Below are 24446 nucleotides of genomic sequence, written 5' to 3'. Positions count from 1 at the left end.
CATTTTGCACCGAGTTTGAATAACAAATGTTTATCATCTTCTTTTATTAAGGAACATTCCCTGTTTCTGAAACATCCGTATCAGCTTTTTCCTCCAAATACTTCATAGACCTATTCTTCAAAGAAGGCTCTTCTTGATAAAGTAGCTGTAAAACCACAATTCTTACTGTAAGTAAGTTACAAGGCCCACATACCACCTGCAGAGTGTGACAGAAAGATCACACATACTTGGTCACAAATTTACTCAATTCGATGCTGAATGTTAAGGAAAAATTTAATTGCACAAATATGGTACATACCATTTCAAATATAAATGAAAGGACAAGCAGTAGTGCTATCATAATGTATAATACAGGAGTATTTTTTAAAAGGACAGAAAAATTTTACTCAGGACCCAGAAATCTTTCTCATTATAAGCCTGTGTAGCAACTCATTCATGCAGGTTTTTAGGATGCAAATAGGATGATTTTTTTTTTTTCTTTTTGAAGAACTCCACTGTAGCTATGAGATGAAAAATGTATTGCTGGAACAATGTATTATGGTAATGGTATAGCTTTCTTCTATTTTGCTTTTAGTGTTAGGATGGCTAAAAGCTTATGAAATACCCAACTGACATAATGTGCTTTTAATAGAGAGGACAATGCCGCATACATTATCCTTCTCCTGTCATGTTTGGAATCACATCACCTGGCCTCTTTCTACACGGGCCACTTTGTTAAGAGGGAGGTCAAGGGAGTTCAGATTTCAGGCAGCGGGTGGCAGGGTTACCGCGGTATCAACCTGGCCAGTCCTCCCGCGAGCCTCACCGTGAATGTTTCTCCTAAGGATTCATCCTATGGGCAGGATGAAAAACATACTTGCTTTCTGATGAAGGATGTTGTGGGCTTTTTGCTCAGCAAGGTTTGCAAGAGAACGGCACTGCTAACCCCATGCTCGCTGGGTTTGGGTTCAGACAAGCAGAGGGCTAAACCCAGATTTAGGAAGCATCACAGGGCAAAACCCAGGTCAGATGGCTCCCACAAAGGCTGCCCAGGAAGCTCCCAGGACGCCAGGGTATAAGCGAAATATTCAGGGCGGCAGGACCCTGCCACCCCCTCTGCCTCTTTGGAGAAGTGTTCAAAGGAGAGGAACAGGCCAGGCCATGGGGCCAAAGCCCTCCCATCCTGAAGACAGCTGCATCAGCCCTGCCAAGGCATCACCCACAAACATGGAAAGGCGGGGTCTCTGTAGGAGCAGAGGGCAGAGGTACCCGCCTCCCATCTCTCTTGGATCCCCTCAGCCCTTGGTTCTGGCACAGGCCTGGGGTGCAGGAGGAGCCGCAAAATGTCCAATCCGATCAGATAAATGGGTTGGGTGTCTCTTCAGATTCCAGAACACATGGAAATGGTAATTCTGCCAAAAGAGGCTCCATCAGAGATGATCTGGGTGACAGACTGCAGTTAAAAACTTCATCTAGTGAACCTGAGAAAAGTAAACAGGGCTTGCATTATTACCATCTCTGGAGAACTAAAAGCAAAATCCAACAGTACCTAAAGCCCATGCAGCATCCAACGTAACCATTTCAATAATGAATAGGGAATCCTGGCTTCCTCAGAAAAACTCAAAAAGCTGACAGAAACGTGTCGCTTTCTGTTCACCAGAAGGATGTGGATTGTCACTTGCTTCTCCATGGGCTGGAGTTACAGGTACCTTTTCTCACTTGATGACAAAAGGCCCACACGTGGGGAAAAGATGCCTAGGACAAAGGTCTGTTTTCGAGAAGGAGATGAAGCCGGGCTAAGTGATCACCAGGGCTGAGCCAGCGGAGCTGCCTGCCGAGTGGGTGATGCACGGTGGTTGGGTCATCTGCGGTGCCTAATGACGACTCAGGTGGGCCTTGAAGAATCCTTCCCCACGGGCTTCCCTGGTGGCACAGTGGTTGAGAGTCCGTCTGCTGATGCAGGGGGGATGGCCACAACCAGGCAAGGTAATCTTCCCCCAAAAGGATGAGCATATAACTTTCCCTCCGCCCCCACCATGGCAGCAATGGAGCAAAGCACAAAGGCATCTTTGTAAGAAGCACCCAGACAGAGAAAGCAAAGCAACAAAGAGGGAGAGAGAAGGAGGAGGAGGGGGAAAGGCAGGAGGGACGGAGGGAAGGAGGGAGAGACAGAGACAGAGAGAGACAGAGGGAAGCTACTTTCCAGGATAAGAAATAGCTAGGAGTAAGCATTTTTGCTAGAAACATTGGAAGAAAGCAACTGTCATTAAATGAAACTAATGAAGCCTCTGTATTTTTTTTTTAACTTTTTGAAAATGACAGGTTCGTAGAGACTGGTGTTTTGTTGTTGTCTTTTGCTTGTTTTTCTTTGTTTGTTTGTTTGCAATGAGCAGCCAAAGTCCTGGTTCAAGGAAGTTGCCTTCCAGCACAGACTGGCCTGGGACAGACAGCAGGCTCAGCAGAAGACAGATCCAGATGACTTGACTGATATCACTGCCTTAGCCACATCAGACTGAAAAGTCTCCCCAAGTCCTGGGGAGGAGGCCCCGGATGTAAAATCTAGAACACACCAGATGTGACCTGCGGTCTGTTAAGTGAAGCAGTCTCAAGAGATATTCTTTTGTGGTCTTAGAAACTCTGGAGAACCCTTCCAAATATTTATAAAGATGGATATCTCGACCATGTGTCTTCCCCCCTCAGCCAACACTTTTCCTTAACATTCTGTTGCCCTGAATATGCACATCAGGAAAGCATCATTCTTCTATAGTTAAATTATTGTTAATAATATTTCAATGAGTATTAACATGTATTTACATTAATAATATATTTTAAAATTATTTTCTGGGTATGCTGCACTATAAAACTGCTATGTCAGAAAACTTTAAGGAGCCTAAAAGGAAAAGTCACTATACTTCTTTTCTTTTTTTTTCTTTTAAAATTTTTATTGAAGTGTAATTGACTTACAATGTTGTGTTAATTTACTATATTTCTTTTTGGTAGTAAATGTTTCTCACTTCCTAGTTTCTGAAATATGTGGTATTATATTTCCCCTTTACCAAGAAGCCTTACCTTTTCCATTAATTGATTGTCCTCCCCCATGATATTATTCTACCCTTTAATTTAACTACGTTCCTCGGGTACTTGAGAATTTTTAACATACCTCTGGAAGTTACACTGAATTTTCGGTCCGAGAAACTGCTCCTTCGGATTAAAGGTTCACTCATCTTTTCCAGAAATAATTTGATGGTCTCCTTCTTTTCTGGACTTGTACTTGACAAATTCAGAACTTTTCCATTCACTTTGACAGTGGAATTGCTGAGCCCAAACCAATAGAAGAAATCAAATAACGCGTCAGCTTTGAATTCATACGCAAAGCTCAAATCTTCTCCATTAACCACTTTGTTTCCTGGAGGGAGAAAATTCTTTACTGCCTCTTGAAAATCAAACTGAAAGAGAGAGAAGCATTTAATTAATTTCATGGATATAATGATAATGTTGTATTACAGACTTATATCATAGAATTATATTATAGAATTAACAACTGTCCAAATGTCCAAAATAGCACACCTCTTATTTCTCTTCCTTTCTGACATATTTTTTTTCCAAACAAGAAGGTATAGATTTTTTTTAATTGGGGTATAGTTGCTTTACAACGTTGTGTTAGTGTCTGCTGCACAACGAACGGAGTCAGCTATATGTATACATTTTCTGACGTATTTTTAAACAGTTGCCTTTATCTTTTACTTATTTATTTGACATCTTTATTGGAGTATAATTGCTTTACAATGGTGTGTTAGTTTCTGCTTTATAACAAAGTGAATCAGCTATACATATACATACATCCCCATATCTCCTCCGTCTTGCGTCTCCCTCCCACCCTCCCTATCCCACCCCTCTGATCCGAGCTGATCTCCCTGTGCTATGCGCCTACTTCCCACTAGCTAGCTATTTTACATTTGGTAGTGTGTATATAAGTCCATGCCACTCTCTCGCTTCATCCCAGCTTCCCCTTCCCACTCCCCATGTCCTCAAGTCCATTCTCTACGTCTGTGTCTTTATTCCTGTCCTTCAGAACCTTTTTTTTTAGATTCCATATATATGTGTTAGCATACTGTATTTGTTTTTCTCTTTCTGACTTACTTCACTCTGTATGACAGACTCTAGGGCCATCCACCTCACTACAAATAACTCAATTTCGTTGCTTTCTATGGCTGAGTAATATTCCATTGTATATATGTGCCACATCTTCTTTATCCATTCATCTGTTGATGGACACTTAGGTTGCTTCCATGTCCTGGCTATTGTAAATAGAGCTGCAATGAACATTGTGGTACATGTCTCTTTTTGAATTATGGTTTTCTCAGGGTATATGCCCAGTAGTGGGATTGCTGGGTCATATGGTAGTTCTATTTTTAGTTTTTTAAGGAACCTCCATACTGTTCTCCATAGTGACTGTATCAATTTACATTCTCACCAACAGTGCAGGAGGGTTTCCTTTTCTCCACACCCTCTCCAGCATTTATTCTTTGTACATTTTTTGATGGCCACTCTGACTGGTGTGAGGTGATATCTCATTGTAGTTTTGATTTGCACTTCTCTAATGATTAGTGGTGTTGAGCATCCATTCATGTGTTTATTGGCAGTCTGTATATCTTCTTTGGAGAAATGTCTATTTAGGTCTTCTGCCCATTTTTGGATTGGGTTGTTTTTTTGATAGAGATGCATGAGCTGCTTGTAAATTTTGGAGATTAATCCTTTGTCAGTTGCTTCATTTGCAAATATTTTCTCCCATTCTGAGGGTTGTATTTTCGTCAGAACTTTTCCATTCACTTTTACAGTGGAATTGCTGAGCCCAAACCAATAGAAGAAATCAAATAACGCGTCAGCTTTGAATTCATACACAAAGCTCAAATAAAAATTAATGCACAGAAATCTCTTGCATTCCTAAACACTAATGATGAAAAAATCTGAAAGAGAAATTAAGGAAACACTCCCATTTACCATTGCAACAAAAAGAATAAAATACCTAGGAATAAGCCTACCTAAGGAGACAAAAGACCTGTATGCAGAAAACTATAAGATACTGATGAAAGAAATTAAAGGTGATATAAACAGATGGAGGGAAATACCATGTTCTTGGATTGCAAGAATCAACATTGTGAAAATGACTATACTACCCAAAGCAATCTACAGATTCAATGCAATCTGTATCAAACTACCAATGGCAGTTTTCACAGAACTAGAACAAAAAAATTCACAATGTGTATGGAAACATAAAAGACCCCAAATAGCCAGAGCAATCTTGAGAAAGAAAAACGGAGCTGAAGGAATCAGGCTCCCTGACTTCAGACTATACTACAAAGCTACAGTAATCAAGAAAGTATAGTACTGGCATAAAAACAGAAATATAGATCAATGGAACAGGATAGAAAGCCCAGAGATAAACCAACACACATATGGTCACCTTATTTTTTTTTTTATAACCCTGTTGCTCGCACATGCGAAAGCAACTTCATCGACTGGACTTTCTTTTTTTTTTTTTTTTTTTGCGGTACATGGGCCTCTCACTGTTGTGGCCTCTCCTGCTGCGGAGCACAGGCTCCGGACGCGCAGGCTCAGCGGCCATGGCTCACGGGCCCAGCCGCTCCGCGGCACGTGGGATCTTCCCGGACTGGGGCACAAACTCATGTCCCCTGCATCGGCAGGCGGACTCTCAACCACTGTGCCACCAGGGAAGTCCCTGGTCACCTTATTTTTGATAGAGGAGTCAAGAATATCCAATGGAGAAAAGACAGCCTCTTCAACAAGTGGTGCTGAGAAAACTGGACAGCGACATGTAAAAGAATGAAATTAGAACACTCCCTAACACCATACACAAAAGTAAACTCAAAATGGATTAAAGACCTAAATGTAAGGCCAGACACTATAAAACTCTAAGGGGAAAACATAAGCAGAACACTCTATGACATAAATCACAGCAACATCCTTTTTGACCCACCTCCTAGAGAAATGGAAATATAAACAAAAATAAACAAATGGGACCTAATGAAATTTAACAAACACAAGCCAACCTCACCTGAAGCCAGTAGCTTTCTCCAATCACTGAGGAGATGACCATGTCCATCCCCTGCTCTATCTGTCTTCTTATCTTGGGGTGCCTGGTGTTCACAAGAAATGCATACGTTCTTTCTAGAAATAAGGAAGTAGAAGTCAAGAAACAAGGGTGCATGTGTACTTCTTAGTATCTGACAAAGAAGTGATTCCCACCATATTTGGAGATTTTATTAATTTATAACCTCCCTCGCTCCTCCCTCACTGCAAAGCCTAACCACGTTTCTAGAAATGTTTCCGAGAAATTTGCAGGCGTGCGGAAGCTCCAGGATACTGTCAATGCAGGTTAGAAAATCAGCTCCCCCCAGGCTGCACTTTGTCACTCTTGCCTCAGAAATCGAAAGTTCCAGCCCATAATTATCACAGATAAGCACTGAGTCTCCTCTGTGTGCAGCCAGCATGGGAGCCAAAGTGAAAACTGGAGATGGCTGGTTTTCGTGTCACTGCCTTGCTGGATAAACAGCAACTTGGCTCTCACCCACATTTCCTCACTTACAAAGCAGAAAATCAGTCCAGGGGAGGACACTGCCCCTGCCTTCCCCCTCCCTCATCATTCCCTGTCCTCCCCCAGAGACCTGGCTTTCAGTCTGCAAAGAGCTAGTCTAGAGTTCTAAGGACCAAAGCAATCTGAGATTGGTTCTCCTCCACACCCCAGCCCAGCACAAGCCCAGCGGAAATGTCCCTCCCATTGTTTAAATAATGCCATGTCTGTGTCCTGGCAGTTGTTTTTTGTTCTTTATTTGATCGGTTTGGTTTGGTTTAAATCCAGTTCTGTCCAGTTCTATCTAATCTAAGCAAAGGGGTGGTTGTTTACTCCCTAGGAAATTTTAAATACTGCAAACCAACAACCTCTTAACTTTTCCAGCCCCCGGAATCAAGTGCCATGTCCTTCATTACTCAAGCACTTTTTCTAGGGAGACCCATAACATAGAATGCCACCCTTTGTTTAAAGGCCATGGACCAGCCATCATGTGATTTGGGGAACTGAACATTCTACATGGGCTTTGAGCATCAAACCTGTGGTCCACCAATAGCAAGTGTTATGTCCTTGGGGAATACATTTTGAACTAACCTTTGCACTAACCTTATCCATCTTATTTTTTCTTCCCCTGTTTTCCTTTCTCCCAAATTATTTTTTGGGGCACTTTAGATAGAAACTACCTTATTTCCTCTTTGAGAAAAGATATAAATAAGCAAGTAAAGCAAACCAGCTATTTGATACCTTGAATTAACTTTCACATAAACTAAACCAAGACCTTTGGGCTCATTAGATACTTAAGGCCGCCACCCTCCATCCGCCGTTGTGCAGGCTGGGCAGGTTGTGCACTGCACAATTCTAGAGGATGCCAATCGCTTCCACATTGTCTACTTGTACATTTATTATGACAAACTTCTGGGAAGGATTAGTAAATTGTCTTGAGTTAATGGTGGCTTCTTCTAAATTTGCACAAAAGTACAAGTTTAGGATAGCAGCAGGGCTGGACATGTCGCCCTAATCACAACTTTCATAATTTAAACTTGACCATCTTAAGCTTTGTGTCACAGAATCTCTTCATTTCATGGCTTTCCTCACAGCCAATGAGGACTGGGTTTCTCTACCTGCTTCCACAAGCATTATATAACTGTGAATCTTTTCAAGGCCACCCACAAATATTTCCTTATACCATTCCTTGTATGTTCATTAAAATGTTAAAATGGAGAGGTCTCTTATTCTTTCTTAAGAATCCTCCTGAGCGATCAATGCGGGAGGTATACTGGATACATCTGTGCATTACATTCTTAGAGAATTCTGGGCTTTCTGGTCACCAGCAAGCCAAATAACATCAGGGGCTCAGATGCTCTAACGAGCATTGCTTGTTACAGTGTAATCTGTTCCCGGCCCCTCCTGCCAAGAAGGACATTGTGACTTTGAATTATGAAGTGAGAAGGGAATCTGAATGACTCTGAATGAGACGAGCAGAGAATCAGGTCCAACGAATCTGAATGAGGAAAGGCATGTTTGAGGAAGTCTATTTGGAATTTGTAGATCAATTCTTACTCTCTTGGTCTCATTTTAAGAACGTTATTTAGAAGTAAGTGTAAGAAATGCTACCGCTATTACAGAACTTATGCCCATGACTTTCCCCATGTATCACTGAGCGGGAGGAAGGAGGGAAAATGGAGATATTTTCATATTGGAATTTGAGTCAATATAGTTGTTATCAGTCTGATTTCCTGGAAGAAACAATAAAGAGATATCTCTAAAATTGAAATTCGAAGGCCAGAGCATGAAACATAAAAGCATCTACATAAGCGTTTATTTTCTTTACCTTAGTTTTCTCATCTATAAAATGGGGATGGGATAAGTACCACATAGGCAGGCTGGCCAGGCATCCTAGTTATGCCTAAGTCAGTTCTAGTTTATACCTTTATCCCAGCATACTTATTACAGTTCCTGCTTTCATGCTCAAAAATATTCTCCTTTGGATGATATGCCCTACTGGGCTGTTGACCAATTATTCACATTAGCACATGCCTCACAGAAGTGCTTGATACGTGGTAGGCAATATTATATATCATCATCTTCATCACTCTGGTCATTTTTGCAACCCTTGCAGGCTCAGAGATCACTTCCTGCATAGACAGGAAGTATGAAACAAGACTCAGAGACAGATGGCTTCTGCCGTAGGATCACTTAGCGGTTTGCTCTGCAGGCTTGTGCTGTGCTGATGGCCTCACACACCAGGCTTCCAGCCTTGCACAAGCTGACATCCGCCCTGCTGTCTCCACTCCCAACTTCTACCTCATCAGCAGGGTACAGTCCACAGCCCACAGCCCAGCAAGGCAGAACCAAACCCAAACACTTACATACCTACCTTTCAAGGAGTCCTTTCTGGTCTGCACATTAATAAAGAACAGCATTGGTTTGCTCAATATAGTTTCCCGGTAGTTTTTATAATCGCAGTAGTTGGTCAGTTCCACATATCTATGAAAAAAGAAGAGATGATTACAAGTGCGATGTACCTTCCCATCGAGGTCAGGAAGGGGACGTACTGGACAGGTGTCTACTACATCCTCAGATCCTCTGAGGGAAGTCCCCTAAAGTGTCCTTCGGGAGGCAACCATATCTTGTACCAAATAAATAAATCCCCTCCCCTGATCAGCTGACAGATCAGCATGCAAACTAAAGGTGGCCCTGGTCCTGGGGGTGCCTGGCACCAATACCTGGCTCTCAAGGGCAGCCTGTACCAGATGATGACTAGTACCATCTATCTTTGGGCTGTAAGCATTCATTTGAAGCTACCGGAGCCCTATGTCTCTCTGGGTTGAGAATGAATTATACTCAATAAGTGGAATTTTCTGGGTCTTCTCCAGTGTAGTCATCCTAACTGGTGGGTCTGAAATTTTCCTTTCCTTCTCTAATCCCAGGATAAACCCAGACGGCTCCACTGATTAGACAGTCAACCAATATTCATATGAACCAATTCACATCTTCCTGATCGTGAGCATGTGCAATTTAAAAAAAAAAACAAAAACAAAACGAATGTTGGGTTTCTGCTCAGGGCCCTATTACATTTAGCCTCCTTGGTTTTAGTTCATTATTCCAGCCCAGGAAGAGCTTTTTGCTTTTTGACTCTGTCCTCCGATATGTCAGCTTTCTCTCTCTTCTCTGCACATTTTCCAAGCAGCCTTTCTGTGTCTCTACCTGCACTGTTGATTTTAAAAAAGACAGATGCAGGTGCAAATTGGCTTCCTTCAAGAAGACGGCTAATTTTCTAACCAAACTCAAGCTCAGAAGCGGCATGGACACTGGCAGGCTGAGTGGCATCCAGCATGCTGGGGGATGCGGATACCCCAGCCCCTCTTCAAGACACAGCGGCTTCCCCACTGACGGGCACCACTGCAAGGTCTGCATGGACTGAATGGGCTGCTTTTGCTAAAGGGCCGCATGTTGGCTCCTGACATCTAGTCCCCGGCAGAGACGGCACCCCCATTTCTTTCTGGCTTCTTGTCCTTCCAGAGCCTGACATGAAAATAACAGCCCTGGGGAGCACCTGCAGCGGACAGCTCCGGCCGCAAAGTCCCCTCAGCCTCCCTCCCCATTGTCCTCTTCCCACAGCCCACTGAGAGGGGCCGGAGCGCGAGATGGGGACCCAGGCCTGGGTCAAGAGCAGTGGGAGAATATCCACCCCCCGAGTCAGGAAAACACAGCTTCCACTGTCTGCCTCCAGCTTGGTTTCTTAGAAATCTGTGTCATTATCCTTTTTTCTTGGATTGTCAGATCTGATTTTGAGAGCTTTTAAAACCTGACCCCCGACGGAGCATCTAAAATGCTTCCTGCCTTCTATTTCACCAGGCTTTTAATGTAGCGTCCATCTCCCAACCCGGGGCATGTGGGCAGTTAGGGGGCTGGTCCTGCTGTGGGGAGGGGGACACAGGCTGGTGCACCCAGGGAAGGAGAGCGGGTGCAGGTGTCGCTGTCCAGGGGTGTGGGCGCGAGGGGAGAGGAGGGTGGGAATGGAGAAGGGGGTTAGCAGTGGAATGGACTGGGTATGATAATGCAGACGCAGACCAGGGATTTCCTATGGTTCTCCCTCCATGCCTCCCCCACCCCCATCCTCCTCTGGGCAGCACAGTGCACAGTGAGGATGGGGTAAAGGGGTACCTGGCGGGAGCGGCACTGTGTCCCACATCAGCAGAGGGAGAATTTTCTTGTTTTTCTTTGTCCCAACTGACCAACTGCCGAATGGTACTGGAGAAAGGAAGTGAAGGAGAAGGAAGGAGAAAGGGAACCACGATTTGCTGGGTTCACTCACTCTCATTCATTCATTCATTCATTCAGCAGCATTCACTAAGCACCGGATGGCGTACTGACACGTGCCTTGCACATCTGAGGAGCTCAGGGCCCAGGAAGTGGGGATGGGGTAGCAGAGCGGTAGTACAGGGGCCCCTTGTGCGCCCCACTCTTCCGCCATTCATCTGTTCGGCTGCCAAGGACCTGGCCCAGGTGGGCAGAGAGACCTGGGCAGTGGTAGAGGAGAGGCCGGCCCGTGAGCCCTGTGGTTGCAGGGGGGTGTGGGGAGGGGCAGGGGGAGAAAGCAGGAAGAAGAGCCTTTAGCAAAAGAAGAAAAGGGCAAGTCTGATTGGACTAAACATCAAAGAGATAGATGCATGATGCTGGCTGGGAGTGGGTACCACCTGTGATCCATCCAAAGCAATTTTCACATTCTCCCACCTTGTGTATCAGGGAGTTAATGTAGAGTCATTTAAGCGCTTAATATTTCCCTCAAAGCGATTGTTCTGCGCTCTCCATATCCACGGTCTGACTGCCACTCTCTAGGGCATGGACATGGTGCACGTGTGTGTATAGGACACCCAGGAAATCTGCAGTTTTGAATACTGTTCTGATGATCCAAATGACAGTGCAATACCTACCTCTGCCTACAGAATCGACTGACGTCTCGTTGGAGGTATCACTGGCAGGAGAAAGGTAAAAATCTCAACTTAGAAATGATCACTGGTTGGAAAAATCATCAGTTTTCCACCAAAGTCTGTGGAAGCCTTTTTTGACTGCTACAGGGCTCAGAGAGCTGTTGCTTGGCCTGATCAAAGAAGGGAGACTGGGTGGGGGAGGGGAAAGGGGGCACCTTCTGGAGAGTTACATATTGAGTTTAATGCATAACCTATCCATGAGTCACCTCTCTTGGAGTCTGAATTTAATAAGATATCCTGAATCATAAGACTATACTCAACATAATTTAATCTTCCTTTGATGATTTAGAGGCACTTTTAGGATCTTAACGGGGCTGTAAACATCATCACAGAGCATCGCCAGTTATCACTGTACCACAGATGTGGGAAAAGGCTGCTCACGGGAGAGCTCTGATAACACAATTTACAGACAAGAGATTGTGGCAAGATCCCTACTTAACTCTGTTTAAACCAGGTCACAAATAAGAACTACTTCCTTAATTCATCCATCCCAGCCTCCCAGTTACAGTCCAATCGTTAAACACCTCAAAATTGCAGTGGAATAAATACATGTGAGCATCCCTTTGGAACTCACTGGTATGAAATTTGGATATGTAAGTCACTGAAATACAAAGATTGAGGACCTAGTTGCTAAATCTCACAGGTCTTTAAGTACCTGACATTCAACCACCAGGTTTGTTTTAAGATGAGCCTGACTAGACGACCTTAGGGACCAGTTATCTCATTTTCAATCATGCATATTTATGAATCACTCATGCAAATATTGCTTCTGCGTCCTGGATATTTATTCTATTCGCTGAAGTTTTCATTAGGGATGAGAAGCAAACAGTTTAAGACAGTTCCTTTAAACTCTCATTTCTTCATTGCTTTTATCCTGGCCCCAAAAATGCTGCTAGGCTGGAACTTTCTACGCCTGGCTTTAATTCAAAGATTGAAAGGCAGAACAACGTCATAGAAAGCATAGTGATTCGAAATAGGAAGATTTAATTCATGTTCTAATTGACTGGCTGTGTGAACTCCGTCCCAGAGCCTCAACTCATTATGACCTTCAGTGAGTTACTTAACCCACTGAATCCATCCCCTCATCTTTAAAAGGGACATAACAGTATTGCCTTCCATTTGATGATGTAATGCAGTGCCAGTAACATAGACATCCGTACTGGGGCCCATAGTAGATGCTCAACAAACATTATTAGTGTCTTTAATTCTGGCCAACTCCGCTGGCCTTAGGGTGAAGTTCTGTAGGCTTCTGACACACAACCAGGGCTGTGTTCATTTGAGTTACCGGGAAAGGAGGACTATATGAAGATCTGAAAAATAAGTAAGGGCTTCTCTTTCCTTGCTCCAATTTCTTTCCTCATCTTTTCAGTTTGGAAGGCTAAAGGGAGCAGCTTAACGAAGGCAACACCTGAAAGATGGGACCAAGAGAGAACATTGAATTTTTGCTTCTAGCAAATCAGGAGCAGCTGAAAGATCACCCACCCTCTAAGATGCCAACCCTTCTCCAGAGTTTTCTTCAAATTGTACATCATCTTTAGCATGATTTGAAAAGCTGCTCCAAATTTCCCTGGCCCCTGATAATTGAATGCTCAAAGACAAATAGGAATTCAAACACATGGCTCCCATCTCCATGTGTGTGTGTCTGTGTGTGTGGGTGTGTTCATTTTTTAAAGTATGGAGGAAGGAGCAGATAAAAAGAGAAATATATTGGAATAGTCCTTGTGTAAAAGGGCCAGAAATTGCTAACAGCTTCCACAATCCTTTGCTGTGACTAAGCAAAAGCTTACAGGGACATTCTTTCCAGTGTTAACTTGTTAGTTTTATGCAAAGCCTTCCCTACACACTGAAACAATTCCTTCTGTTCACTCCCTCACATCCTTCTTCTGCCTCAACTCTAGTTAAATAAGCAAAAATTTCAGATTTATCACTCTAACGTCTGTAACTCTAATCAACGATACACGTGTTCATTCATTCATTCATTCCTTCGTGCAAGAGACATTTACTGAGCACCTACTACATGCTGGGCACTGGGGACACAAAATGGAGAAGGAAACAGCCCCACTTTCCAGAAGCATCTAGTCTATTGGGGAGACAGCTAAGAAAATGTATCATTTCAATATGAAATGATACACATCTAAGGCCTTGTTGCTTAAAGTCTGATCTTTGGACCAACGGTACTGGCATCACGGGGGAGCTTGCAAACCTGCAGAATCCTGGGTCCCTCTCCGAATGTATCTGATCGAAAATCTGTATTTTCACAAGATCCTCAGGAGACCTGCAAGCTTATTTAAAGTTTGAGAAGCACTGGTCTAAGCCACGGTCCCTGTTTTTCAGAGGCTTACAAACGAGTTAATCATTCAAACACACATGCCAGAGGAATGCACGGTTCTCTGTACTCAGGCATCCACAGGGCTATGTCCTAGTAATGTAAATAAGAAGGAGCGAAGCCAAGGGGCTTGGAGCTAGAACCACTTACTGAGCTGGGATGGGAACAGAGGAGGGATTGTTCCCTCGGGCCAAACAGACTGCCAATGGGAGGGCAGAAGCAGGAGGGAGATGGGGACCCCGGGGGAGCCTTGGTTTAGCTAAGCCTTGCGGACTGCAAGTGGAGGCATCCAGGCCCACAGGCAGGCATTTGCAAGGACCGGAGTGTAGCTGGAAGGGCAAAGCAAGTCTCCCGAGGAAGAAGGCAGCAAAGGCTAGTGCCCCTTGTTTTGAATCACCCGATTTGGGTTTGATTCCTGTCTCTGTGACTTCAGCAAGTTTCTTAACCTTGTTGAGATGCATTTCCTCACCTGTAAAATCTGGCTGATAAGAGGCACCCCGTGAGGTGGCTGAAAGACTAAATAGTGTGTGTGTGAAGCACTTGGCCTTGGGGTTGCTTGGTAGGTACATAAGCTGACATTTGTCCCATGGTGAATAGGTACCAATGACTGTTTTGAGAACTTTATACATTTTAATTGTGAACAACAACCCTATAAGGTTGTCGGCATTATTATTCCCATTTTACAGCTGAGAAGACTGAGTCACACAGATTAAGTAACTTTCCCAAGTCACTCAGCTAGTAAGCAGCAGAACTAGGATTCAAACCAAATTCAATCCAAGGCAATTTTCTCATCTGTAAAAAAGGGAAACAGACAATGGTCCTGGCACTCATGCTTGTCCACACTTACTCCGAACTGAATCCCGTAAAAATCATAGCTCGACACGTGAGAGATTATGACTTCATCAATATCACTGTGAGTCCTGTTTAGGGGCTGCAGTCCTGGGCAGGTCATCAAATCCAAGACTCAGACATGGGGACCAAAGCAGAGGACAGGTCGGGAGCTTGCTGAGGGCAACAGCAAGGGTGGCCGGGTTGCATACAGGGATCTTTCTGAGAGGTGGCCTGGGCCACAGACAGAGCCCAAACACCTCCCCCCAGTGAAAATCTAAGTATGATCCAACCCTGACTCTCCTCCCCTGTGTCCCCTGCCCCAGGCAGCTGATCTCGAGGTAGGTGTGACTGTCACCCAGCTAACAGCTGGTCAGATCTGGGCAGGAGCAGGTCACAGCACTGCTGTTCGTGGCTTCCTTCAAACCACTGGACTTACTTTCTCTTTTAGGCTGATTTTATACGATGTGTACTGGCTGACGTCATTCCAGTTATTAATTTGATTTCCGGAAATCTATAAGAAAGCCACCGCGGTCTATAGGAAGCCAGAATTATTCCAGGTTCGAGGCAGTTTGCTGACAGGGTGGGCTGTATTGTTAGCTAACGCTGTGGAGAGGCCCCGGTCCCGCAGCTCACCAGCAGCTCACCCAGGGAAACTATTTAATCTCTCTGAGTCCTAATTTTCTCATCTGTAAAAAAGGGAAACAGACAATGGTGCCGACTTTGTCAGCTTTTGTGAGATAGCTGGGAAATACTTTGCACCCATTGCTGGTACTCAAGTAAGCATTAGTGGCCACCATTATTATTGGTCTTATTTTTATTACCCAAGCAGCTTCTTTTTAAGAAAATTTTATTTTCTTTTGTCCAAGCGGCCTCTTTCATGCTAGAGGACCACTGAAAACAGGGAATTAGAGCTCCTTTGTCAAATGTTTGCCATTACATCCTACTAAAAGGCTGCGTTATAGGAAAAAAGATAAGGGTGTGTGTGTGTGTGTGGTAGTTAATGGTAATTTGCACCTGGAACCCTGAGCAAGTTTCGTTTGTAACATGGGTGGGAATCCTGAGCTTGAAAGAAAAAAATAGCCATAAAGATCTTGCCATAAATCCCCGACAGGAGGACAAAGAATTTGAAAGCAGGCTCTCAGGACTGGGTGCCATCACTGGACCTTCCCACCACCCTAGTTTTCCTGAGGCTTATTTAGCAGGTACGTATTTAGGAAAACGTTCCAGTATTACAAAACAAACCAGAGTACGTAGAACCCCTGAAATCTCCTCTTACTCTCTGAGCAAGTGAATCATATGAATGCCAGGGTCAGTAGCTCTTAGCCTCTTGGGGTTCTCTGGGAAAGGACCTTGTGAAAGTCACAGCACACACTTCTGAGGCCATGAAAAGAAATCCTGCTTATGCTGTGGGCTTATCCCACACCAAAATATTTATTGAATGATTAAAAGAAAACCAAAAAATCTAAGTAAAGAGGAAGGATTCTTAACCTGGATCCAAGCATCTCATAAACTACCTGGTCAGCAACATCAGGTGTATCTCGACCTTTCTGGGAAGAAGGTCTACCTACGATTCTCAAAAGCTTGATGGTCCAAAATGATTAAGAATCATCACTCTGTGTTTCTTACTCTCCAGCCATCTCGGCGGCTGCTCTTGGTTGGGGACCATCCCACACGTAAGGCAGGAATATGGGCCACAAAGAAGACAAAAAAGCCACTGGAGTCCATCAACTCTAGGCCCTAAGGTGTCATAAAAAGTAGAAAGTACATGGTGGGGTACAAGGTGACTCTGAAGATGATAGACTAGGAAGGCGAAGCAAAACTGGCCATCCTCGCCGATAACTGCCTGACCTCGAGGAACTATGCCACGTCGGCCAAAACTGGTGTCCAGGACCACAGGGGCAATGACACTGAACTGGGCAAAGCCTGAAAGAAACACTACAGAGTATGCAAGGGGCTGTCACTGAGCCACGTGATTCTGGGATCTTTAGAAGTGTGCCAGAACTGACTGGTAAAAAGGAAACCGTGTACAATTCTTCTTCAGCTAAACGAGCTAGAGCTTATTGAAGGAAGGAAGGGAGGGAGAGAGAGAGAGAGAAGGAAGGATGGAAGAGAGAAAGAAAGAAATGAAGCGCTGCTTTTTGAGCATGATTTTGAGAGAGGAAGTTGTATGCTATCTCCAGACCAAAGACAACTGGGCAAATCTGTGTTAACTTCAGACATCTGTATTCGACTATGCACCCCACTCCTGATCCAAAACCTCTCACTGCTGTCCACAGCCGTCTTCCCCCTCTTTCTAGAAGGCTCTCTCCATTCAGACCAGGTTCCCTCCCAGTTGTCCTCCAGGACTGTACACCCAGGTATAAGAGGCTGCCGCATTTGCATAGTAGGTTCCCTGAGAGGAAGACAGGTTGTTCCTTCCACCTCCCCAGTTATCCTCAGGGGCGCCTTGGTACTCCCAGGGTACAAAAGCCTTCACACGATTGCTTAGACAACGAGAACCTTGTAGTTGCTGATTCCTGTTTGCACCCTGGTCTGTGTCACCTGGTCATTGTTTATTCTGGACTCTAAACTGCCAGGGAAACACTGCTGTTCCTTCGGGGAGGAGGTGTTCCAAACAAGAGTTGAACAACCAGACTTCAAAACCATTTTAAGCTTTGCAGCATTGTTTGCTGAGACTGGGAGAGCTGACTCTGTCAAAGCCTAACCTGTAGCTTCAATTAATTCTGGACATTTTTATTTTTCATACTGTTAATATAACGGTTATCTTCTTTTAAAATCTTTGCAAATCTTATTTCTAACTCGGTTCCTCCCACCGTCCCCTGCTTATGGCTTGGAATTTTCAATTCACGAAGAAAGGGAGAAATTCTTGCCGGAGAATGGTTTTTCAGGCCCTCAGAGCCCTCACTATCTTTGTGTGGAAAAGCAAGGTTTTCCCCAGCAGCTTTCAAGAAGACATTTTAAACATCTCATTTTATTTGCTTCCCCCTCTTGGCTCCATCCCACCCACAGGGTGACCCGGGCCCTTGTCTTTCCCCGGAGCAAAGGCTTTCTATCTTAATAGCTGGCCAGCTTCCCCACGTCTGAACCAACCTGGAGACTGCACTGCCCGCTTCCCAGCACTCAGCTCTGCAGCACAAATATAAGCACCACCACCCGCCCGCCCCCACCCCCACCCCGTGACCTCTGGAGGCACAGGGTGACCTCTGGTAGCAAGAGTCGCAGAATGCAGCGTGAAGCTCCCTCCTCCTTTACCCCATCAAAGCCTGCTTCCCATAGACTACATCCCTGCTGGCTTCGAGTCTGCTAGGAAGTGCTTCAGGCACTTTGGCCACCACAGTTAAGCATCCTGTGACCCTCCATCAGATTCGGTTTGGTCCAAGCTCTGTGCCCGGATCCTGGAAGCCACACTCATCCCTCTCATTTTCCCAGAACTGAACTGCCCACTCGACAGCCCACACGGCCCTGGGTTGGACTTCACGGGTCTTTGGTCCCTTCTCAACCACCGTTTATTGATTTATTTTTTGAAAACTCACTGAGGCCAAAGATGGGAAACGTTAAACTTCTGCACGCTTCTCCCCAGGTCTCCTCACTGGATAAAGCTCCCTGGGCACAGAAGAGAACATCCTCTCCCCTTCCCTTCCCCCCAGTCTAAAGCCAGGGTGTGAGTCTCTGCTTAGCAAACATCCCCAAAGGGTGTGCCCCCAATTTGAGCTCATTTGATCCAGTTAAGGAGCCAGAAGGAAGAATCATCCACCAGTTGACACGCACTCCCCACCCTACTCTCCCTCAGGCGCCTGCCCTAATGCCCTCCCGGGGCAGCTTGGACAGCTGCAGAATGTCAGTGCCAAGGGCAGAGAAAGTCAGGGCGGGGGGCGGGGTGGGGGGGGAGTGAGGGGAGCTTTGCACCTCCGAGTGACGTTAGCAATGAGAAAAATCTGAAAGTGTGATGAAGGAGGCGATCCAGGCTGGATCTCAGGAAGTGAGGCCAGAGGACTGGGATGGGCAGCGGGGTGAAGGCCTCGGCGGGGACCAGGCGGCGGGCCCACCCACCTCCTGATGTAGCTGCTGAGGCGGTAGAGCTGTCCGTCGAGGCGCACGAGGCCGTCGCTGAAGACGTTGAAGCCCCCGCGCGTGGCCGCGGGCTCCGCGGGGCCGGGGACCACCAGCTGGTCGCCGCGCAGCTGGAAGGCGCCGGGCTGCAGGCGCAGCAGCTGGGCCAGGGGCAGCAGGGCCAGCTCGCAGTCGCACGTCCACAGGCTGCGCAGCTCCCCCGACGAGATGGAGGTCAGGCTCGGCCTGGCCGCCGGCGCGCTCTCCAGCCCTGCCATGGCCCGGCCCGCGCTCCTGCCGTCGATAGACCCCGACAGGGGCCGGGTGCCCCGACTCGGTTGGCCCCGCGCCCGGGTCGCCGCTCAGGTGCTGCCCGGCCGCCTGCCCGCCGGCCCGGCGAGGAGCAAAGCTCTGCAGGCACCGCGCGGAGAAAGCGGCCCCGGCGCCGCGCGGCCCTTTTATCCGCCCCGCGCCCCTCCCGGCCCTCGGGCACGACCCCAGACGCTCCGGGCGCGTTCCGGCATCTCAGGACTTGGCACGCTCCCGCCTGGCTGCGCCCTCTCGCAGCCAAGGGTTACTCATCCCCCTGGGGGGCGCTGCTCCACGCCTGTTGCTGGGCCCGCCCCTGCCTGGACACTGCCTGGGTGGGGGGGGGGGGCACGCTGCCGGTGGGGGACACTGCCGGGGGGAGGAACGCTGCCGGAGTGGTGGGACACTGAGGGGGGGACACTGCCGGGGGGGGACACTGCCGGAGGTGGGGGGACGCTGCCGGGAGAGAGAGTGGGGAGAGGCTGGGGCGGGTGGGAGAGAGTCCACCGCGGGTGCCGGGTCTGGCCCGCGGTGGGAGGGAGGGCGTGCAGCTCCCACCCTCCCCCGAGGCACCACACCTCCTCGCACTGGTCAGAGGGAGGCGCGCGTCCCTCTCCCCGCTCCCCACCTGGGCCCGGCTCGCCCGGCAGTGCTGGACCTCCGGCTCCCTCGCCCCGCCCCCAGGTTGGAGTCAGTTGCCAGCCACTGTCTCCTAATCTCAGTTTCGGCTTTTTCCCTTCCAGATCATTTCCTGCGTTTCTCCACCTCTCAGCCTTTCCCGGCACCATTCCTTCCCCTGAATTTGCTGCCAAAATCTCAGCCTCTGTACACCGTGCCCAGTGGAATCTCGGAGATAGAGTTTTGGGTGAAGTAGAAAAGAATAGCTTTATTACTTTGCCAGGCAAAGGGGGACACAGCAGGCTCCTGCCCTCTGTGTCCCAATTTGATGAGGGGTTTGATAACAATGGTTCAAGGGTGGGGCTGCTGAGAGGATTAGGGTGTGAGCAGGGCCTGCGCTCCCTTAAGCTCCTCTCAGGTGGTTGGCCTTCTCATCTTTTTTTTTTTTTTGCGGTACGCGGGCCTCTCACTGTTATGGCCTCTCCCGTTGCGGAGCACAGGCTCCGGACGCGCAGGCTCAGCGGCCATGGCTCACGGGCCCAGCCGCTCCGCGGCATGTGGGATCTTCCTGGACCGGGGCACGAACCCGTGTCCCCTGCATCGGCAGATGGACTCTCAACCACTGTGCCACCAGGGAAGCCCGGCCTCCTAATCTTGATGAGCTTCTCTGGTCCCTTTAATCTCGCCTCAGGTGGCTTCTTGGCTGCTCCTCCCTGGATTAGCAACTGTTCCAATCTGCCCTTTGGAAATCCCGGAAGGTCATGGAAGCTGGAGTCTTGCCTACAAGAAATGGGGGGGGGGGGAAAGGCCTCCGTGCCTGGGAGCCCCCAGGGCCCCTCTCGGTTTCAGATTCCCTTCCTTGTAGAAATCCCACCGATCATTCAGTCACTTTTCCATAATGGCTTCGTGAATCCCCCATGGATTTCACCACTTTCCTCTACTTGCTTCTCCTGCGTGGTGGACCACAGGCGCAGTGTGCCCAGTGGTGGGGACAGAAGGGACCCAGCGGTCCTCCCCATCCCCTGCCTCCGCAGAGGCTGAGCCCCTCGAGTCCTGGAACGTGTTCAGGTGTTCAGTGGGTAGATATTTGAGCTGTGGCTCATTCTGGGCACAGACTGACCGCACCCGGTCTCCTGAGATGTGAATGGAGGACTTTTCCCACTCAATTTAATTGAACAACTATTTACAAAACTTATACCAGGAGACAGACAGTGAGCTAAATTCTGAGAAGAGTAGCACGAATAAACACAAGCCCTGCCCTTTGCTTAACTTACCATCCAATAGAGGGGTGGATAAGCCTTCCAGCGATTCTGATGCACTGAATGAAGATCTCTGCTGAGGATAAACCTGGATTTATGGGAGCAGAATCCAGCCCAGTGCTGGAGCTGGAGAGGCTTCTTCAAGTACTGTAGTTTAGCACTGACTTGAAGCCAGATCCGAAAGCTGGAGTAGAACTTAAAGAATATCTTTAACTTGTCTTTGTGTATCCCCACCAGGACCCTGCAGAGGCTGAATCGTGTGGAATGAAGAGTCTTTCTGTCCCCTCTCATTAAATCTTAGACTATAAATGAGCTCCATTCACTCCTTTCTCCAGACATGGGTCCCTTTGCCCCAGGATCCGTCCCCATGACTGAGTCTCTCTGAGCAAATCTAATTTGCCCAGCATGCACTGATACTCAATCAGTCTTTTGCGGGAGGAAGGAGGAGTCTGCCTGTGAAACAAGCACTCACGGGAATTCTTTCACAGAATGAAGTCTGGGGATCACTGCACTGAGGGTTTATGTAGAGGGGGCTAAGGCTGTAGGCAAGACCCAGAGGCTGGGCTGTTCACAGGGAGGGAGGTGGCACCAGGAGTAGTCCTGTCACACCCTACTCAGGTGTTCATTCTCATCCCAAACACTGACGTACCAAAAAACCCAACACAACAAAAACCAAAGGACTCGTTCAAGATGAGAGCTATACTAGATGTATGGACTAAGTACTATGAGAACTTAGTACTAAGTTCTGAGTACTAAGTACTAACTGAGTACTAAGGTCAAGGGAGTGGTTGGTTCTACCGGGCAGGTCCCAGGAAGGGTTCTCAGAGGAGGTAACAAATGGGCTGGACTCTGAATACAGGCCAGGAGCACCATCAATAAGAAGTTAGGAGAGAAGATCCTGGACCAGCCTATGCAAAGAGAGCAATTATGGTCTATTTGGGGAAGAGTGGAAAATTGTGTGGCCAAAGCAGGCAATGCCTATTTAGGGTGAGAGGGTGAGTTTTGTAAGAGATGAGACCAGAAAGGGAAGCTGGAGCCAGATTGTGACAGGCCCTTTGAGTTGTCTAAGAATTCGGATTCTTAGGGCCCTGGGCCCTGGGGAGCCTTTGAGTGCTTTGAAGGAAGGAAGTGGTATAATTATGCCTGAATTTAGATAGATACCTTCAGTTATGGCCACGTAGAAGAGGTTTTGAAACAGGAAGACTGGAGACAGAGACCAGGGAGGAGATTGATGGAATGGTCCAGGTAAGATTTAATGAAGGTCTGACATGGCAGCTGTGGGGATGGAGATGACAGGATGAATTGGGGACAGTTTTGAACTAGAGTCAGCAGGATTTCACGAGCTAATCACTGGAAGAGGAAAGAGCGAGGCAAAGGAGTAGAGAGACATTTAGTCTCTCGCTTGGGTACCTCCAGGGTGATGCCATTAATGAAGTCAGGGGTCGTAGCCGAAGGAGCCGATTTGGGTGGGAATCTGATGAGTACAGGTGGAGACATACTGATTTTGAGCTACTTATGGACCACACAGCTGGACAAGCCCGGGAGGCAGCTAGTGAGCTGGGTCTGGAGTTTTGGAGAGAAGATAAGATTAAAGATTGAAATTTGAAAGCCATTAGCTCAAAGACAGAGATCAAAGCCAAAGAAGTGGATGGAAACACCTAGCTAATAGGTGAGGGGATAGGAATTTGAACCCAAGCCTTTAGTTTACTTTCACAAATGTTTGTTGAGCGCCTGCTATGTTCCAGGGCCAGTGGTTGCTGGAGATCCCAAGGTGAATGAATAGAGGACGGCCCTTTCCTCAAGTAACAGAAAAATGCAGGGATCAGCGCAGTTAGTCTTCTGGTACCAGGTCCAGACTTGTTGCTGTAGCCTAGTTATATTTTGCTTATAGCATCTCTCTGATGTACTGGTGGACTAAACCCCCAACAACAACGGCTCCAAAAGTTGCTTTCTCAATTGTAAGGTCAATGAGGGCAGGTCCACTGGGCTGCCCCACCCAACTCCACATGGACCAAGCTCAATACTACTGATCACCCTGAAACCTGCACTGTCTATGGATGATTTGACTTTGTTGGGGGGTGAAGTGTAACGTCAGAGTTATATGCACTTGGTTAAGATGAGCACAGTGGTCCCTCCCATCAAAATCTGTTTCCATTGCAGTAAAATATCAACATTTATTACCTGAATAGAAGAATTCAATGAGATTTTTCTTTGCTTTTCCATAGTTCTCTGATTTTCCAATTTTTCTGCATTTTCCAAATGAATGTGTATTGTTTTGAACAGAAAAATGATGTGGAACATAATAAAAACATTTTAAAGATGCTTTCCTGATGTGTTATCTAGAGGTTTCATTTTATGCATGTTCAGTAAAACACCTGCATTTCTTTATGGACAATTTATGCACTACCAAAATGTCAGAGAAAGATATGAAAAAGTGAACAGGAAAGAATAATGTTCATTGTAATGCCAGCTAATGCTAATCAGTGGAGAGCTATAGAGATCTTTTCATTTGTAGCTTCTTTTTCTTTATATATATATAGACAATTCAAAAATTGTCTTTGTAAGTATTATTATTTTTTAAGTTTATTTATTTATTTTTGGCTCTGTTGGGTCTTTGTTGTGGCATGTGGGCTTCTCGTTGCAATGGCTTCTCTTGTTGTGGAGCATGGGCTCTAGGCGCACAGCCTTCAGTAGTTGTGGCATGTGGGCTCAGTAGTTGTGGCTCGTGGGCTCTAGAGCACAGGCTCAGTAGTTGTGCCATACAGGCCTAGTTGCTCCGCGGTATGTGGGATCTTCCCGGACCAGGGCTTGAACCCAAGTCCCCTGCATTGGCAGGCAGATTCTAAACCATCGCGCCACCAGGGAAGTCCTGTATTATTTTAAGCCACTATGTTATTTTCCATCAAGTGGATGTACTATTGTTTGTCTAGACATTTCTTTGCTCTTGATCTCTTATATTGTTTCCAGTTTTTTCTTATTATAAACAATGCTGCGATGAACATCTTTGCACTTTAAGTTTTCTTATCCAAACTCTCAGAAATGGAATTATTGAGATAAGTGATACGACAATATGTGAGGCTGTTGAAACATGTACCATTGTTTTCCAAAAGAATTGTATCAGATTGTCTTCTCACCAGCAGTGAATTCTCATGGTTTCAAATCTTTGGTACCTCATAGCTATTTACATTTGCAGTTCTTAGATTACAAGTGAAGAAAACAGCTTGGCTATGATGTTACCATTCAAATTTAGAGACTGTTCATAGCAGAACAATCACCCATGGGTGAGTCTGTGGCTGTGTTTGCAGTTAAAGCAAGACAATGAAGATCTTGCCGTCCCCATATGCTCCATTTGGGGTGACTGTGCTTTGGTGACATCACTGGCTACAGGCTCGGTTACTCAGGTTTGGAGGTTCAAGTCAGCCAGACCCAGAGACCCTGATTCCAATTAACCAAACTCACAGCAGACTGAAAGTCAGTTCTCCACCACCACA

General features: G+C 46.5%; 1 protein-coding gene and 1 pseudogene across 1 annotated transcript; one reads left to right on the top strand and one right to left on the bottom strand.

The window, feature by feature from the left end:
* Positions 1 to 255: 255 nt before the first annotated feature.
* MEDAG (mesenteric estrogen dependent adipogenesis) lies at positions 256 to 19345 on the bottom strand. Its single transcript, XM_060079614.1, has 5 exons — positions 18770 to 19345; positions 8946 to 9055; positions 6056 to 6168; positions 3140 to 3425; positions 256 to 1460 (listed from the first exon to the last, which is right to left on the bottom strand). Exons 1-5 carry the CDS (start codon positions 19045 to 19047, stop codon positions 1336 to 1338), a joined length of 912 nt encoding a protein of 303 aa, XP_059935597.1. The 5' UTR covers positions 19048 to 19345; the 3' UTR covers positions 256 to 1335.
* Positions 14703 to 16783, top strand: LOC132477767 (large ribosomal subunit protein eL30-like; annotated as a pseudogene).
* Positions 19346 to 24446: the final 5101 nt, after the last annotated feature.

The sequence above is a fragment of the Mesoplodon densirostris genome, chromosome 17, assembly GCF_025265405.1.
Source record: "Mesoplodon densirostris isolate mMesDen1 chromosome 17, mMesDen1 primary haplotype, whole genome shotgun sequence".
Lineage (NCBI taxonomy): Eukaryota > Metazoa > Chordata > Mammalia > Artiodactyla > Ziphiidae > Mesoplodon > Mesoplodon densirostris.
Note: the sequence above shows the minus strand (reverse complement) of the source record. Positions and strands in the feature narration are given on the sequence as shown.

Coding starts and splice junctions, on each gene's coding strand:
- MEDAG (XM_060079614.1), bottom strand. CDS start 19,047: ATGGCAGGGCTGGAGAGCGCGCCGGCGGCCAGGCCGAGCCTGACCTCC. Junction 9,056..18,769: donor CTCAGCAGCTACATCAGGAG/GTGGGTGGGCCC, acceptor CTTTTTTCATAG/ATATGTGGAACTGACCAACT. Junction 1,461..3,139: donor ATTCAGTGTAACTTCCAGAG/GTATGTTAAAAA, acceptor TACTTTTCTCAG/GTTCACTAGATGAAGTTTTT.